At 51.7% G+C, this 17,389-nt stretch overlaps 1 protein-coding gene across 1 annotated transcript in view; it reads right to left on the minus strand.

Annotated features, from left to right (window-relative positions):
• The window catches only part of LOC311099946 (multiple epidermal growth factor-like domains protein 10), a gene marked incomplete at both ends in the record, with an annotated part of 127,899 nt that overhangs the window by 83,006 nt on the left and 27,504 nt on the right, over nt 1–17,389 (minus strand). The window contains one exon of the mRNA XM_084140665.1: nt 7,149–7,241. Coding sequence (XP_083996791.1) covers nt 7,149–7,241 — 93 coding nt within the window. The remainder of the gene's footprint in view (nt 1–7,148; nt 7,242–17,389) is intronic.

Consider the following 17,389-nt stretch of genomic DNA (forward strand, 5'->3'; position numbering starts at 1 on the left):
GATGGAACTCCTGACGCAGGAACTCCTATAATCAATCTCTTTACTTTACTTATTTTTACTGTTCTTTATTAACTTCACTAAATTGCTACTATACCTATGCAAATCAGTCTAAATGATCCTGTCAAAAACAAACTCATGTTTACAACCCAATCAAAGCATTATCCAGAGAGCCTCTCAGAGACAGAGAGCACCCCTCTTGAAAAAAAAGTGTCAGTTACAGAGAAAAAAACATTGCCCAGTAATTTGACCTGCCAGGTGTTGAGAGTTGGTTTTTCCATGCATCTAAGATCGCCCACTCTGGCATGCAGAGCCCTGCACAGCGTGTCAGCCTAGAAGGTTCATGGGAATAGTAATTTACTTCACAGGGATACGGAGGATTCCCAACTAAAAGATGACATCTGTACGATTACTCAACATTTCCACAGTATTGCATGTGTGCATAAAAGCAGATATATTATATATTTCTCTCTCTCTCTCTCTCTCTCTCTCTCTGACTTTATTAACTTCTTTATTCTTTAATAACTTCACTAAATTGCTTCTGTACCTATGCAAATCAGTCTAAATGATCCTGTCAAAAACAAACTCATTGTCACACCCTGATCGGTTTCACCTGTCTTGTGCATGTCTCCACCCCCCACCAGATGTATCCCATTTGTCCCCATTATCCCCTGTGTATTTATTCCAGTGTTTTCTGTTTGTCTGTTGTCAGTTCGTCTTGTCTCGTCAAGCTTACCAGCGTTTTGCCCATACTCCTGTTTTTCCTCTTGTCATGGTGTGCTGAAGGTGGGTGTGGTGTATGAATCAGGCGCAGGACGCAGAGGCTCAGTCCAAAGGCTTTAGTGCAAAATTCACACAAACAAAAGCACAATAAGCCTGAAGGTGAATACAAGGCGCACACAGGCGACAAAATAAACGGCGCACAAAACATGTGCAAAGTAACCACTCCAAACACTGGAGGGAAATAGTAGCTCCAACACGTAACAGAAGCGCAATCACACACAAACACAGACACACACAACGAGAACTAAATAGAACACTAACGAGGACTAACTAGACACAGGTGTACAACATAAAGACCAAACCAAACGAACATGAAACATAGATCGGTGGCAGCTAGTACTCCGGGGACGACGACCGCCGAAGCCTGCCCGAACCAGGAGGAGGAGCAGCCTCGGCCGAAACCGTGACAGTATCCCCCCCTTGACGCGCGGCCCCAGCCGTGCGCCGACCCCGGCCTCGGGGACGACCAGGAGGACGCGGAGCAGGGCGCGCGGGATGGTCCCGGTGGAACTCCGACAGGAGAGATGGGTCTAGGATGTCCCTCCGCGGCACCCAGCACCGCTCCTCCGGGCCGTACCCCTCCCACTCCACGAGATACTGGAGACCCCCCATCCGGCGTCTGGAGTCCAAGATGGACCGAACGGTGTACGCCGGAGCCCCCTCGATGTCCAATGGGGGCGGAGGAGTCTCTCCTATCTCATTGTCCTGGAGTGGACCAGCTACCACCGGCCTGAGAAGAGACACATGGAACGAGGGGTTAATATTCTTATATTCAACAGGTAGATGTAACTTATAACACACCTCGTTCAATCTTCTCAGGACTTTAAAGGGCCCCACAAACCGCTGACCCAGCTTCCGGCAGGGCAGGCGGAGGGGTAGGTTTCTGGTAGAGAGCCAGACTCGATCTCCGGGTGCGTACACCGGCCCCTCACTGCGGTGGAGATCGGCGCTCGCCTTGTGACGACGGACGGCCCGCTGCAGGTGGACGTGGGCAGCGTTCCACGTCTCTTCCGAGCGCCTCATCCAATCATCCACCGCAGGGGCCTCGATCTGGCTCTGCTGCCACGGTGCCAGAACCGGCTGGTAACCTAATACACATTGGAAAGGGGTTAGGTTGGTAGAGGAGTGGCGGAGAGAATTCTGGGCCATCTCGGCCCAGGGAATGTAACGCGCCCACTCCTCAGGCCGGTCCTGGCAATACGACCTCAGAAACCTACCCACATCCTGGTTGACACGTTCTACCTGCCCGTTACTCTCCGGGTGGTACCCCGAGGTAAGGCTAACCGAGACCCCCAAACGCTCCATAAACGCTCTCCACACCCGGGAGGTAAACTGGGGGCCTCGATCAGACACTATATCCTCGGGGACCCCGTAATGCCGGAAGACGTGGGTAAATAGGGCCTCAGCAGTCTGTAGGGCAGTAGGAAGACCCGACATAGGGAGAAGACGACAGGCCTTAGAGAACCGGTCCACAACGACCAGGATGGTGGTATTCCCCTGAGAGAGGGGAAGGTCTGTTACAAAATCCACCGAGAGGTGGGACCATGGTCGTTGTGGAAGAGGTAGGGGCTGTAACTTACCCCTGGGCAGATGTCGGGGTGCCTTACACTGGGCGCACACCGAGCAGGAGGAGACATAAACCCTCACATCCCTAGCCAAAGTGGGCCACCAGTATTTAGTGCTAAGGCAATGCACTGTCCGGCCGATACCCGGATGTCCAGAGGAGGGTGACGTGTGGGCCCAGTAAATGAGTCGATCCCGAATCTCGAGCGGAACGTACTTCCGACCCTCAGGACACTGTGGAGGGCTGGGGTCGGTACGTAACGCTCGCTCGATTTCGGAATCGACCTCCCACACCACCGGTGCCACAAGGAAAGACTCCGGTAGTATGGGAGTGGGCTCAACGGACCTCTCCTCCGTGTCATACCGCCGGGACAGCGCATCTGCCTTGCCATTCTGGGACCCAGGGATGTACGTGATTTTAAATACGAACCTGGTGAGAAACATACTCCATCGAGCCTGGCGAGGGTTCAGTCTCCTCGCTGCCCGGATGTACTCCAGGTTCCGATGGTCAGTCAAAATGAGGAAAGGGTGTTGAGCCCCCTCAAGCCAATGCCTCCACACCTTAAGGGCTTGAACTACAGCTAACAGCTCCCTGTCCCCAACGTCATAGTTACGCTCCGCCGGGCTGAGCTTCTTAGAGTAAAAAGCACAGGGGCGGAGTTTAGGTGGCGTGCCGGACCGTTGAGAGAGAACGGCCCCTATACCAGCCTCAGACGCGTCTACCTCAACCTGAAAGGGTAATGCGGGATCCGGATGCACCAGCACCGGAGCCGACGTAAACAGGTCCTTCAGTCTCCTAAAGGCCCTGTCCGCATCGGCCGACCACTGCAGTCGCACCGGACCCCCCTTCAGAAGGGACGTGATGGGAGCTGCCACCTGTCCAAAACCCCGGATAAACCTCCGGTAGTAATTCGCAAAGCCCAAAAACTGCTGCACCTCTTTTACAGTAGTTGGGGTTTGCCAATTACGCACAGCGGACACACGATCCACCTCCATTCTCACCCCTGACGCGAACAACCGATAACCCAAAAAGGAGACCGACTCCTGGAAAAACAGACATTTCTCTGCCTTGACATATAGGTCGTGTTCCAACAGCCTCCTCAATACACGACGCACCAGGGTTATATGCTCGGCTCGGGTAGACGAGTACACCAGAATGTCATCAATGTACACGACCACCCCTTGTCCCTGCATATCCCGGAAAATCTCATCTACGAAGGATTGGAAGACTGATGGAGCATTCATCAACCCATATGGCATGACGAGATATTCGAAATGACCTGACGTGGTACTAAACGCTGTCTTCCATTCGTCACCCTCCCTAATGCGCACCAAGTTATACACGCTCCTGAGATCCCGTTTTGTGAAAAACCGCGCTCCATGCAATGACTCCGTCATGGTCGCAATCAGAGGGAGTGGATAACTGTATTTCACAGTAATCTGATTGAGACCACGGTAATCAATGCACGGGCGCAACCCTCCATCTTTCTTTTTCACAAAAAAGAAGCTCGAGGAGGCGGGAGAAGTGGAGGGCCGAATGTATCCCTGTCTCAAAGATTCGGCTATGTAAGTCTCCATAGCTTTTCTCTCCTCTTGAGACAAAGGATACACATGGCTCCGTGGGAGCGCTGCTCCTGCCTGGAGATCAATCGCACAATCCCCCTGTCTATGAGGAGGCAACTGCGTCGCCCTAGTTTTGCTAAACACGAGAGCTAAATCCCCATATTCAGGCGGAATGTGCAGTGCGGGCACTTGGTTTGGACTCTCCACCGAAGTCGCCCCCACGGAAACACCCAGACATCGCCCCTCGCACTGAGCAGACCACCCATCGAGAGCCCTCTGTTGCCACGAAATAGCAGGGTTGTGGGTGCTTAACCAGGGAATCCCCAGCACCACTGGGTACGCAGGAGAGTCGATCAGATACAGCTGTATAGTCTCCTCATGACCCCCCTGCGCACACATCCGAAGTGGCGCTGTGATCTCCCTGATCAACCCCGACCCCAACGGACGGCTATCTAAGGCATGAACGGGAAAAGGTTTGTCAACAGGTAGGAGAGGGATCCCTAACTCAAAACAAAACTTCCGATCAACAAAATTCCCAGCTGCGCCTGAATCTACGAGCGCCTTATGCTGGGAATGAGGTGCAACCTGTGGAAAACACACAGGTATACAAAAGTGCGCAACAGAAAGCTCTGGGTAAGTTGGACGTCTACTCACCTGGGAGGCCCCCCCCAGTGCGTGGCCTGTTGTCTTCTCCCCCGGAGAACCCTCCCCAGCACCTGGCCGCAGTGTGCCCTCCACGACCGCACTTGGTGCAGGAGACAGGCCCCCTCGGGCTCCTCCTACTCCGTTCTCTAGCGCCGGCACCCCCGAGCTCCATAGGGCTCGGCTCGGAGGCGCCGGAGGGCGGAATGGACGGACTCCCCTCGGGACGTCCACGGGTGGCCAGCAGGGTGTCCAGACGGATGGACATATCGACCAACTGGTCGAAGGTAAGATGGGTATCCCTGCAGGCCAACTCACGTTGAACGTCCTCTCGTAGGTTACATCGAAAATGGTTGATGAGAGCCCGTTCATTCCACCCTGCATCAGCCGCTAGAGTCCGGTACTCTAGAGCGAACGCCTGCGCGCTCCTCCTCCTCCCCTGTCTCAAATGGACTAGACGCTCCCCCGCCGCTTTGCCCTCAGGTGGATGGTCGAACACGGCCTTGAAGCGGCGGGAGAACTCTGCGTAGGTCATGGTGTTGGCGTCCATTCTCCTCCACTCGGCGTTAGCCCACTCCAACGCCTTGCCCGTGAGACAGGAGATGAGGGCGGAAACGCTCTCGTGTCCCGAGGGCACCGGGTGTACAGTGGCCAGGTAGAGCTCCACCTGCAGGAGGAACCCCTGACACCCGGCAGCTGTTCCGTCATACGCCCTCGGGAGCGAGAGCCGAATCCCCCTGGGTTCCGAACCTAGGACTGGTGGACCGACCGATGGGGTGGGCAGGGTAGGTGGAGGTGTGGGTACCCGGCTGGCCTCCCATCGGTGCAAGGTGTAGATTACCTCCTGTAGAGCGGTCTCCAGTTGTCGAATCTGGCCATCTTGTCCACGGATATGCTCCTCGAGCGACACAGGCGTCTCTGCCGATCCTGCTGATTCCATTGTGGTGTGTGATTCTGTCATGGTGTGCTGAAGGTGGGTGTGGTGTATGAATCAGGCGCAGGACGCAGAGGCTCAGTCCAAAGGCTTTAGTGCAAAATTCACACAAACAAAAGCACAAGGCGCACACAGGCGACAAAATAAACGGCGCACAAAACATGTGCAAAGTAACCACTCCAAACACTGGAGGGAAATAGTAGCTCCAACACGTAACAGAAGCGCAATCACACACAAACACAGACACACACAACGAGAACTAAATAGAACACTAACAAGGACTAACTAGACACAGGTGTACAACATAAAGACCAAACCAAACGAACATGAAACATAGATCGGTGGCAGCTAGTACTCCGGGGACGACGACCGCCGAAGCCTGCCCGAACCAGGAGGAGGAGCAGCCTCGGCCGAAACCGTGACACCTCTAGTCCCTGTATTCCAGTTTTTACCATTGTGTCTGCCCTGACCCTGAGCCTGCCTGCCGTTCTGTACCTTGTGACACTGTTCTGGATTACTGACCTCTGCCTGCCCTTGACCTGTCATTTTCCTGCCCCCTGTTTTTGTAAATAAACTTTTGCCATTTCAAACTGACTGCATCTGGGTCTTATCCTGAGCCTTGATACTCATGTTTACAACCCAATCAAAATATTATCCAGAGAGCCTCTGAGACAGAGAGCACCCCTCTTGAAAAAAGTGTCAGTTACAGAGAAAAAAACATTGCCCAGTAATTTGACCTGCCAGGTGTTGAGAGTTGGCCCCAGACCTTGCCCCATACCAAGAGCAAGGGATGGAGGGATGGAAAAAGGGAGGGAGGGATGGAAGGAGGGAGGGAGAGAGAGAACTTAGATTTAATGTAGGATTTTTCTCCTGACACCGCCTGCTTAGTGTGTGTAGCCTGTAACACACCAAAACAAAATATACAGCGTTCCAAATAAAGATGTTCTTGTTTTCTCACAGCGCAACAAATAACTGTGAACATTCCTCATCAGTCTCTCCCATGTCCACCATATAAACAAAACAAACTGTCTGGATGACAACAGACTTTCAGTCAATCAGATGCAGCAATGTTAACACACACACCAGGGGTGGGCGGTGGGCCTGAGGGGCTATCCTGAGATAGACTCATATTGATCGGTGAGCATCACAGTCAATACAGATTAGTTACAGCAATCACAGAGCGTGTGGCCTCCAGGCGCAGACCAACGGCCAGTAGGACCCCTCACTGTGGCTGTGTCATGCTATCATTGTCATACTGTCTAAATAATTCAAAATCCTGACAAAACATAACATTAAAATAATAAAGGCCAAATGTAAAAATGTAGTTCCCTCTGCAATAGCTTAGCAGTAATCTGTACCATATCTAAAATACATGTTTATTTTAGATATAGTACAGGTTAGGGGGGGTGGGGTTGGGGGGGTGGGGGTGCGTGTGTGTGTGTGAGAGAGAGAGATAAGGGAGGAAGTGTTTATTGGCAGCAAGGGTCTATAGTCACACTGTGGGTGAGCTGAGAGACGAGTGGGCGAGCTGAGAGATAAAATGCCTGTTAATGTGTATGTGTGTGTGTGCGCCTGTGTGTGTGTGTTACTCTCAATCTCTCTCTGTATGTAGGCAAGCCGAGGTGGACAGACAGATAGACAGACAGGCACAGCTGTAGAGTCTTACCACTGGAGCAGTCGGGGCCCCCCCAGCCGGGCTCACACTGGCAGGTGCTGGGGGCCAAGCAACGGCCGTGAACACACTTCTCCGCACAGTGGGCTGGGGAAAGGGATAAGGAGGAGCAAGGAAAGAGAAGGGAGGGATGAGGGGGAGAGAGAAAACAAGGGGAAAGTAAGGTCCGATTTCAGTGGCTGCACATCGCTACTTCCATGAAAAACGTGGATTCACATCAAATGAATACAGATTACTCAAGAGATAACAACAATCTTATAATAAGGGTTTGATTGAGCCTGTCTGGGGTGCCAGATGGGTGGGGTTTGCACTTTTGGGACTATTCAATTTGTTTCCATTGCCCCAGGCAAGCTCAATCAAGAGTATCTAAAGCGTTTAAAAGAAAACAAATACAATTTGAACCCATGTTCAGAATAGAATGGGATCAAATGCATTCGAGAAAGAGACTTCAGGCTGGTCATGGTTTGTTCACAACGTCTAAAAAACATGTAAACAAATATAACAGACCGACCGGCAATAAAGATGGCACTTGTGTAGGAGTTATAATAATATATATAATATGCCATTTAGCAGACGCTTTTATCCAAAGCGACTTACAGTCATGCGTGCATACATTTTTTTGTGTATGGGTGGTCCCGGGGATCGAACCCACTACATTGGCGTTACAAGCGCCGTGCTCTACCAGCTGAGCTACAGAGGACCACAGAGTTGAAAGGCCATTCATGGTTACTTATTATGCTATAGAACTTTTGTTTCATGTATTTTTGTACAGCTGAGGAAATCTGTTATTATTCCGCCTATCAAACAAATACTGATTTGCGGGGTTGATGTCATAGTGGATGTTATAAAAGTGAAGTCATTAGTGATCAGCAGTAAAAAACAGTGGGCCTCATTCATCAATATCTACCTAAGAATTTTCTAAACTTTGTTCTTAATAAACTCCCTAAGAAAAGTCTACGTCGGATTCATGACATGTTCTTAAACAACAGAATTGTTCGCACCTGTGTTCTTAGGATTGATGAATCCCACGTCTTCGTAATTGAAAGCGTGTGCCAGTTGTTCCTAATTATCATAAGAAAACGCCCCGCAAATTCCCATATTAGGACATGACACTTCAGGGCCGTGTGCAAGAAAAGTTGGAGAATGTCCAAAAGACGCACAGACGGTGGTGGTCCACCGATCACCAAACGAAAAAGGAACTTCAGTCATTCTGAAATAGAAATTCTACTGCAACAGGTAAATGCCAAACGAGGCATAATATGTAGTAGTGTTTCCAGTGGTTTTAAAGCCACCAACAAAACGGAGGCATAGAAGGAGATCACGGATTCCGTGAACTCTGTTTCGGATAATGTCGCTCAATTGAAGATGTAAAAAATAAATGGTTTGACTTAAAATCAGAGACCAAAAAATCCATTGCCAAACATAAGAGACATGTTGACCACTGGAGGGGGCATGCATGCCCAGAGTTATCTGAGATTGACCAGCGCATCGGGGCCATTATTGGTGAGACAGCACTTTCAGGTGTGCCATCAGCGGAGCAACTGGACACTGACCAGGGCCCTATATCAACAGCTTCATATCCTCCAAGGCCATCTCCCACCAGTGAATCAGACGGTAAGCAAGTATTTCTGAATTTATACAATTTCATGCCATAACGTAACTGAACGCAATGGTGAAACCATTGGAAAGGAATTTTACACCAGTTTGTCAAACCTGGTGAATTCCTAGTTTATTCAGTTTGAAATCCTATTGCTTTTGCAGTAGGCCTATTGAACAAACTGAAAAATCAAAAAAATTTAAAAAATCAGTGCACTGACTGTTACTTTCAGTATCGTTTTTGTTATTTACTGATCTCCAAACCAGGCAACCCCTCTGTGAAGAGGAACCTGACACCATTCCGCCTTCCTGCAGTAGGCCTGCCTCTGTACGTGCCCCCAGGTCCCGTCCAACTGCACGTCATCTCTGATGCAGTCTTGGATAACCAGGAGCGGATTGCGCAAAGTCTCTGTGAAATCGCTTCTACTCTGGCCACAATATCAGAAACTCAAAGACATAAACACACATTTAAAAATATAAAGAACGCGCAATGAAACCTATGTCATTTAATGTGTTTTATTTAAAGGACAAAACAAATAAAAAACGAGACATTATTTATTGTCTGACTTCCACGCCAAGTCGGTTGTCTGGTCCCAGCAATGGGTCAGGATGCACATCCTGGTGTGGTGGCTGAAGTGGAAGTGGAACACCACGCTTTATAGCGATGTTGTGTAACACAACAGGCCATGATTATTCTGCAAACCTAAAAACGGTGTAAAGATGATCAAAAGCTAGAAAAACTAAATAAAATGAATTGTTGGAATTAGATTATTCTACAATTTTTTTTTAAAACCTGAATAAAACAAGTAGTCCTACTCCCCTTCTCTGGCTTGTAAAGCAGCTTACCACCTGCTGTGTTCAAACACATCCAGCGTCCCTTCAGAATACCAATGGTTCGCTCAATGGTGGAACGGGTGCGTGCGTGCCTCTGGTTATAAGAGGCCTCTTGGTGCGTCTGAGGGTTTGTTAGTGGCGTCAGTAGCCAGGGCGCAAGGGCATACCCCCGATCTCCTAATGAAACAAGTCATTAATGAAGAAACCCATTTTTTGAAACCAACAATTGGAATTTGAAATTACTGAACGATGCTTACCAATGAGCCATGCGGCTCCAGCAGCTCCTTGTTCCAGGCACATTCCCACAGAACTGTTCTGCAAAATATAAGAGTCATGTGCACCTCCTGGGAAGCGGGAGACCCCGTTCAAGAGATGGTTGTCGAAGTCGCAGATGACTTGTACATTGATTGAGTGATATTGCTTGCGGTTGAGGTATGGGAATGGGTCTGGTGAGGGTGCCTTAATGCGCACGTGAGTGCAGTCTATTGCCCCGATTACGTTGTGCAGACCCGCAATAGAGTAGAACCCTCTCTTGACCGGCAGCTGTTGTTGCGCTGTGTAGGGGAAGAAAATATATTGTGTGGCCAGTTGATTTATTCCATCCACAACTCGTGGGAGAGCGCGGCTGATGGATGGCTGTGATATGCCCACCCGGTCTGCTAACTCCCGCTGATATGTCCCAGTGGCTAAAAATCCCAAGGTGGAGAGTACCTGCACATGAGGTGGTACGGGATTGGACCGTTGGGTATGGCTTCGCAGCGCTGGCTCCAAAGTATCACACAGCTCCATTAAAACGTGTATTGGAAGCCTAAACCGTCCGATCAAGTACTCGTCAGTCTCTGCAAATAAATCAACGTGATCCTCAAAGATGCGTTCACTTCTCAGAGCACGCTCGGCAATGTCGTCAAGCAGCAATAGATGTGCCATTTTGATAGCATGCCTGATGTGCAGAAACAGGCCCATTTTGGCCCTATAAATAGTGTGATCAATCACCACATAATGCAGGATTTAGAGGGGGGAGGGGGGAGGGGGGGGGGGGGGGGAGTCAGACAGAAAGGATGAAAGTGAGAGAGGTGGGAAGAGAGGAAGACAGACAGAGAGATGGAGAGAGAAACAGAGAGATAAAGACAGCAGTGCAAATGTACTTAGGCTAGAGTATTTCAACAATTCTTCTCTTCCAACTTGTTAGACACTCACATGTACCTACGGGGGAAGGATGGCCAGCCACACAGGAAGGTGATTTTCACTACGGAGGAGGAGGAGGCCGTGCTGACCGAGATGCATGCTGGCCATTTCGGAGTAAAGCGCATGATTGTCAAAATCAACCTACGCTTCTTCTGACAGGGAATTGTCAAGGAGGTGGACAGCTGGGCAAGTGAAATAACCTTTTGTTTACCAATCACATTCCATTATATCTGAAATTATTATGATTTCAGTGAATGTCATATCAGAGAGCACACAATGTTTCAATTTGTCACTTTTAGCTTAAAGGTCAGTACCCTGTCTAGCCTGCCAGAAATTTGAGAGGGCGAATACTGTGGCGCTGGAGTTGAAGCCCATCAAAGTTGTTTCACCATGGCACATGATCGTTAAGTGTCCCAATTTGTCATGAGCCTCTCACTCCACCGGGTTACCACCTTTATTTTCTTCCACTCTGCTCACCACTCTCTCTACTCAGCCTAACTAGCTCCACCTGTCCCTGCTCTGCTCTGCTCTAATTACTCTGCCAGCTGCGCTGCATTACCCACTACCTCTCCCAGTATTTAAGGCCCTGTCTTTCAGCTCTCCGGTGTCAGATCGTCTGCAAAGCTCACACCCGGAACCTGTTTGCTCGCGCTTCTGGCTCACCCTGGTTTTGTGACCCCGGACCTGCCTGATTGTTGGATGCTCTTCTGCCCCAGGAGATCCAGACCTGCTTCTGCCATAACGACTCCTGACTACTCTTCATTCCCGGTAACTCTGACCAGCCTTCTGCCTTGCTACTACGTATTTTGGATTTCCCTTGAACTGTACTGCTGCCTTGTTTCATTCCGCCCTGTTGTGTCTGTGTCTCCCCCCCCCAGGACTTCTGGACCACCCACCACCGGCTTCATAGGACGCATCGCTGCCACTGGGGGGGGCACAGACCCAGCACATTGGACGGGATCCCTGTTACCCCTGGAGCCTTCATTCACTCCCTACTTCCCTTTTCCCTTAAGTTTTAATAAACTTTCTGGTGTGACGCAATTGTGGTCCTCTGGTCGTCTGTCTGAACCGTGACAGTACGATCTGACCATTATGGACTCAGCGCACACTTTCCCCGACATGGAAACCGATGAGCATGAGCAGCAGTTCCAGCAGCAGCAACAACAACTCGCCATGATCATTCAACTCCTCACCAACCTTACCCCAGCCAGTCTGCCCACCAGCCCTGCCCCCGAGTTACCTGCCCCGGTCATTGCAGCCGCTGCTCCGGAACCCAAGATTGGAAACCCCGAGCGGTTCAACGGCGACTCAACCCAGGTCCGGCCATTCCTGACTAGCTGCCGACTTCAGTTCTCCTTGCAGCCAAGGACCTTCGCCACGGAGGGGGCTAAAGTTGGGTATGCCATCACTCACCTGACGGGCCGAGCTCGACTCTGGGGAACAGCAGAGTTCGAACGTCAAACCCCCGCATGTGCAACCTTCGACCTGTTTGCTGAGGAGATGCTGAAGGTGTTTGACCTGGATTCACCAACCGCAGAGGCGTCTCGTGAACTGTTCAGTATTCGACAAGGCAGACGTACAGTCGCAGACCATTCCATCGACTTCCGAACCCTGGCTAGACGAAGTTCTTGGAACACACCATCGTTGGTGGACGCGTTCTTCCATAGTTTGGCTGACTATATCAAGGACGAGTTGGTCTCCCATGAACTGCCTTCCACTCTTGATGAAGCCATCGCACTGACTGTCAGGATCGACAGAAGGATACAGACCCGTCGTCGTGAGAGGGGGCGCCAAGGTCCACCTACTACCGGCATTCGGAGAGATCCGACTGGGCTCCTGTCATCTACTGCCACTCACCCAGGTCAGCTTGATCAGTCTGAGCCTATGGAGATTGGGCGAGCCTCTCTCACTCCTGCAGAGCGCCAGCGCCGCTTCACCTCAAACCTCTGCCTCTATTGTGGAGGTGATGGACATCGTGTGGTAACCTGCCCTTTAAAGGGCCGAAGCTCACCGGGCATAGGGGGAGTCCGGTTGAGTTCAATGACCATCCAGTCCTCCGACCGCAAACCCCTGCTGCAAGTTCACCTCCGCCTCTCTGACTCAACTCACACCCTGGCTGCTCTGGTGGATTCTGGCGCCGAAGCCAACATAATGGACATCAAGCTGGCACGCCAACTGGGACTGGAGAACCTCCGTTTAACACCTCCTATTCCTGCCCGGGCACTGGACGGACACTTACTCGGATCGGTCACTCATGTCACGGCCCCGGTCTCGATGGGTCTGTCCGGAAACCATCAAGAAACTATCCAGTTTCACCTGCTCCCCTCTCCAGGCCAACCCCTCATCCTGGGTTACCCATGGCTCCGCCGGCACAACCCTCAGCTCGACTGGGTGACCGGGGTGATCAGGGAGTGGGGAGAGGACTGCCACCGAACCTGCCTGCTTGCTGCCGCACTACCCCCTCGGCCAGTACCTACTAACTCCGCTCCTGACCTCTCCAATGTCCCAGAATGCTACCATGGTCTCAGAGAGGTGTTTAACAAAGCAAGAGCCACATCTCTGCCCCCTCACCGACCGTACGACTGTGCCATCGACCTCCTCCCTGGAACAGCCCCTCCAAAGGGTCGTCTTTATTCGTTGTCTGCTCCTGAAAGAAAGTCCATGGAGGACTACATCAATGGCTCTCTGTCCGCAGGATTAATCCGTTCATCTTCATCTCCTGCTGGTGCTGGCTTCTTCTTTGTGGGGAAGAAGGACGGATCTCTTCGCCCCTGCATCGACTACAGGGGACTCAACGACATCACAGTGAAAAACCGTTACCCTCTGCCTCTGCTCACCTCTGCTTTTGAGTTGCTCCAGGGAGCCACTGTTTTTACCAAGTTGGATCTCAGAAACGCTTACCACCTAGTGCGGATCCGGGAGGGAGATGAATGGAAAACCGCATTCAATACACCAACAGGCCACTACGAGTATCTGGTTATGCCTTTTGGCCTCACCAATGCTCCTGCTGTGTTCCAGGCTCTAGTGAATGATGTACTGCGGGACATGTTAAACAAGTTTGTCTTCGTTTACCTGGATGACATCTTAATCTACTCCAGAAACCTGTCTGAACACACCCGCCATGTCCAGCAAGTCCTTCATCGTCTTCTGGAGAATTCCCTCTACGCCAAGGCAGAGAAATGTGAGTTTCACGTCAAGACAGTGGCCTTCCTGGGGTACATAGTGGCAGAGGGAAGTATCCAAATGGATCCTGCCAAAGTATCAGCAGTCACTTCATGGCCAGTTCCGGAGAACAGAAAGAAGCTGCAACAGTTTCTGGGGTTTGCTAACTTCTACAGAAAGTTTATCCGGAACTACAGTACTGTTGCTGCCCCTCTCACTGCTCTAACCAGCACCAAGCAACCCTTCACCTGGACCCCAGCAGCCGACAAAGCCTTCAGTACCCTCAAGGTGAGGTTCACCTCCGCTCCCATCCTCCAGATGCCTGATGTGGACCGGCAATTCATTGTGGAGGTGGACGCCTCGGATGTGGGAGTTGGTGCTGTGATTTCTCAGTGGGCTGCGGAGGATAGGAAGCTCCATCCCTGTGCCTTTTTCTCACGTCGGTTGTCCCCCTCTGAGTGCAATTACGACATAGGGAACCGTGAGCTGCTGGCTGTGAAGCTTGCCTTGGAGGAGTGGCGTCACTGGCTGGAGGGGTCCACCATTCCATTTCTCGTTTGGACCGATCATAAGAACTTGGAGTACATCCGCACGGCCAAACGGTTGAACTCCAGGCAGTCCCGCTGGGCCCTGTTCTTCACCAGGTTTAATTTCACTCTGTCATACCGGCCTGGATCACGCAACACCAAGCCAGACGCCCTCTCCCGTCAATTCCAGAAGGATGACACCCCCTCCAAGGACCCTGTGTCGATTCTGCCAAGTCCCTGCATCGTTGCAGCTCTGACCTGGGCTGTTGAGGAACAGGTGCTGGAGGCTCTCCGTAACCAGCCAGGTCCCAGCACTTGCCCAGCTGACCGCCTTTTTGTCCCCGAAGACCTGAGGTCCCAGGTCGTTCAGTGGGGACATGACTCCCGCCTAGCTTGTCACCCTGGCTCCACCCGCACTTACAACCTGCTCGCCCAGAGGTTCTGGTGGCCCTCTCTGAGAAAGGATGTACGGGAATTCGTCCAAGCCTGCCCCATCTGCAACCAACACAAGTCGTCCTGCCAGCCCCCAGCCGGATTGCTGCAGCCCCTGCCTGTGCCCAGACGTCCCTGGTCTCACATCGCCCTTGACTTTGTCACGGGGCTGCCCCCTTCAAGTGGCATGACCGTCATTCTCACCATAGTTGACCGTTTCAGCAAGATGGCACACTTCATTCCCCTCCCCAAGCTCCCAACCGCCAAGGAGACCGCCCAGGTGGTCCTGGAACACGTCTTCCGGATCCACGGACTGCCAAAGGATGTAGTTTCTGACCGTGGTCCACAATTCTCCTCCGCTTTTTGGAAGGAGTTCTGTCACCTGCTGGGAGCCACAGTCAGTCTGACTTCCGGATTCCATCCCCAATCCAATGGGCAGTCAGAGCGGGCTAATCAGGAGCTCGAGAAGGCACTGCGATGCATGACTTCACGCAACCCCCACTCCTGGTCGCAGCAATTGACATGGGTGGAGTACGCACACAATTCTCTGACCTGCTCTGCCATCGGTATGTCCCCTTTCCAATGTGTTTATGGATACCAGCCTCCTCTATTTGCCAGCCAGGAAGAGGAGGTTACTTGCCCATCTGCACTTGCTTTTGCCCGTCGATGTCGCCGCACCTGGTCACAAGCCCGAGCCACACTCCTCAGATCCGTTGCCAGCTACACTACCGGGGCCAACCGTCGGAGAATTCCTGCTCCCACCTACCATGTTGGTCAAAGGGTGTGGTTGTCAGCGAAGAACCTGCCACTCAGGGTGGAGTCGCAGAAGCTGGCACCTCGGTTCATTGGCCCATTCCCTATCATAAGAGTGATTAGCCCAACTGCTGTCCGGCTCCAACTGCCTAATTCCCTGAGGGTGCACCCCACTTTCCATGTGTCTAAGATTAAGCCCATCCATGAGAGTCCGCTGGTCCCTGCTGCGCCTTGTCCTCCTCCTCCACGGCTCGTCGATGGTGGTCTGGTTTACACCGTCCGCCGCCTGCTTCGGTCCAGACGGAGGGGTAGGTGTCTCCAGTACCTCATTGACTGGGAGGGCTATGGACCTGAGGAAAGGACCTGGGTGCCAGCTAGTCGGATTGTGGATAGGACTCTCATCACCGCTTTCCACCAACGGCATCCTGATCAACCTGCAATCCGTAGGGGCCGCCCCAGAGGGGTCCCTAACCGTCCTGCCCGCTCGGCTTCCTGTCCTGTGCCTGATCCTGTCTCGGGACCTGTCCCATCTCCCGACCACGGCCCTCCGGCTTCCTCCGAGGATGAGGACGTTCACTCGGACCGTTCGGAGGAGTTCTAGCCCTCCTCCGGCTCCCCTCCTCCCGCCCGGCGTGGTGTTGCTCTTGGGACTTCTGGGGCCGTCCCTTGGGGGGGGGGGTTCTGTCATGAGCCTCTCACTCCACCGGGTTACCACCTTTATTTTCTTCCACTCTGCTCACCCTCTCTCTACTCAGCCTAACTAGCTCCACCTGTCCCTGCTCTGCTCTGCTCTAATTACTCTGCCAGCTGCGCTGCATTACCCACTACCTCTCCCAGTATTTAAGGCCCTGTCTTTCAGCTCTCCGGTGTCAGATCGTCTGCAAAGCTCACACCCGGAACCTGTTTGCTCGCGCTTCTGGCTCACCCTGGTTTTGTGACCCCGGACCTGCCTGATTGTTGGATGCTCTTCTGCCCCAGGAGATCCAGACCTGCTTCTGCCATAACGACTCCTGACTACTCTTCATTCCCGGTAACTCTGACCAGCCTTCTGCCTTGCTACTACGTATTTTGGATTTCCCTTGAACTGTACTGCTGCCTTGTTTCATTCCGCCCTGTTGTGTCTGTGTCTCCCCCCCCCAGGACTTCTGGACCACCCACCACCGGCTTCATAGGACGCATCGCTGCCACTGGGGGGGGCACAGACCCAGCACATTGGACGGGATCCCTGTTACCCCTGGAGCCTTCATTCACTCCCTACTTCCCTTTTCCCTTAAGTTTTAATAAACTTTCTGGTGTGACGCAATTGTGGTCCTCTGGTCGTCTGTCTGAACCGTGACACAATTCAGATTTTGCCCTGATAAGTGGTTTTGTAATGGTTGCTTTATTTGACCGCAGCAGAGTTCAATATTATAGAATGTGTGTGTGTGTGTGTGTGTGTCAGTATCCTTACAAATATGAACATCTGCATACTGTTATATGACACAGATACGGGTAAGAATAAAGTAATCTTCTCTCTAACACTTTAAATGTTAGGGGTGGACCTCATCGGACCACTAAATGTTAGGGGTGGACCTCATCGGACCCTTCATGAAATCCAGGAATGGCAACAGCTGGTGTCTGACGGCGACCGATCACTTTACCAAGTGGGTGGAGGCAATACCCATTAAGGTCAGTAAATGCTTAACTCTAAATTCCCTTCTGTAAACCATTAAAAAGGATGCTTCGAACCAAAAATATATTTTCGTT

Source organism: Coregonus lavaretus, assembly GCF_964263955.1.
Source record: "Coregonus lavaretus genome assembly, chromosome: 24".
NCBI lineage: Eukaryota > Metazoa > Chordata > Actinopteri > Salmoniformes > Salmonidae > Coregonus > Coregonus lavaretus.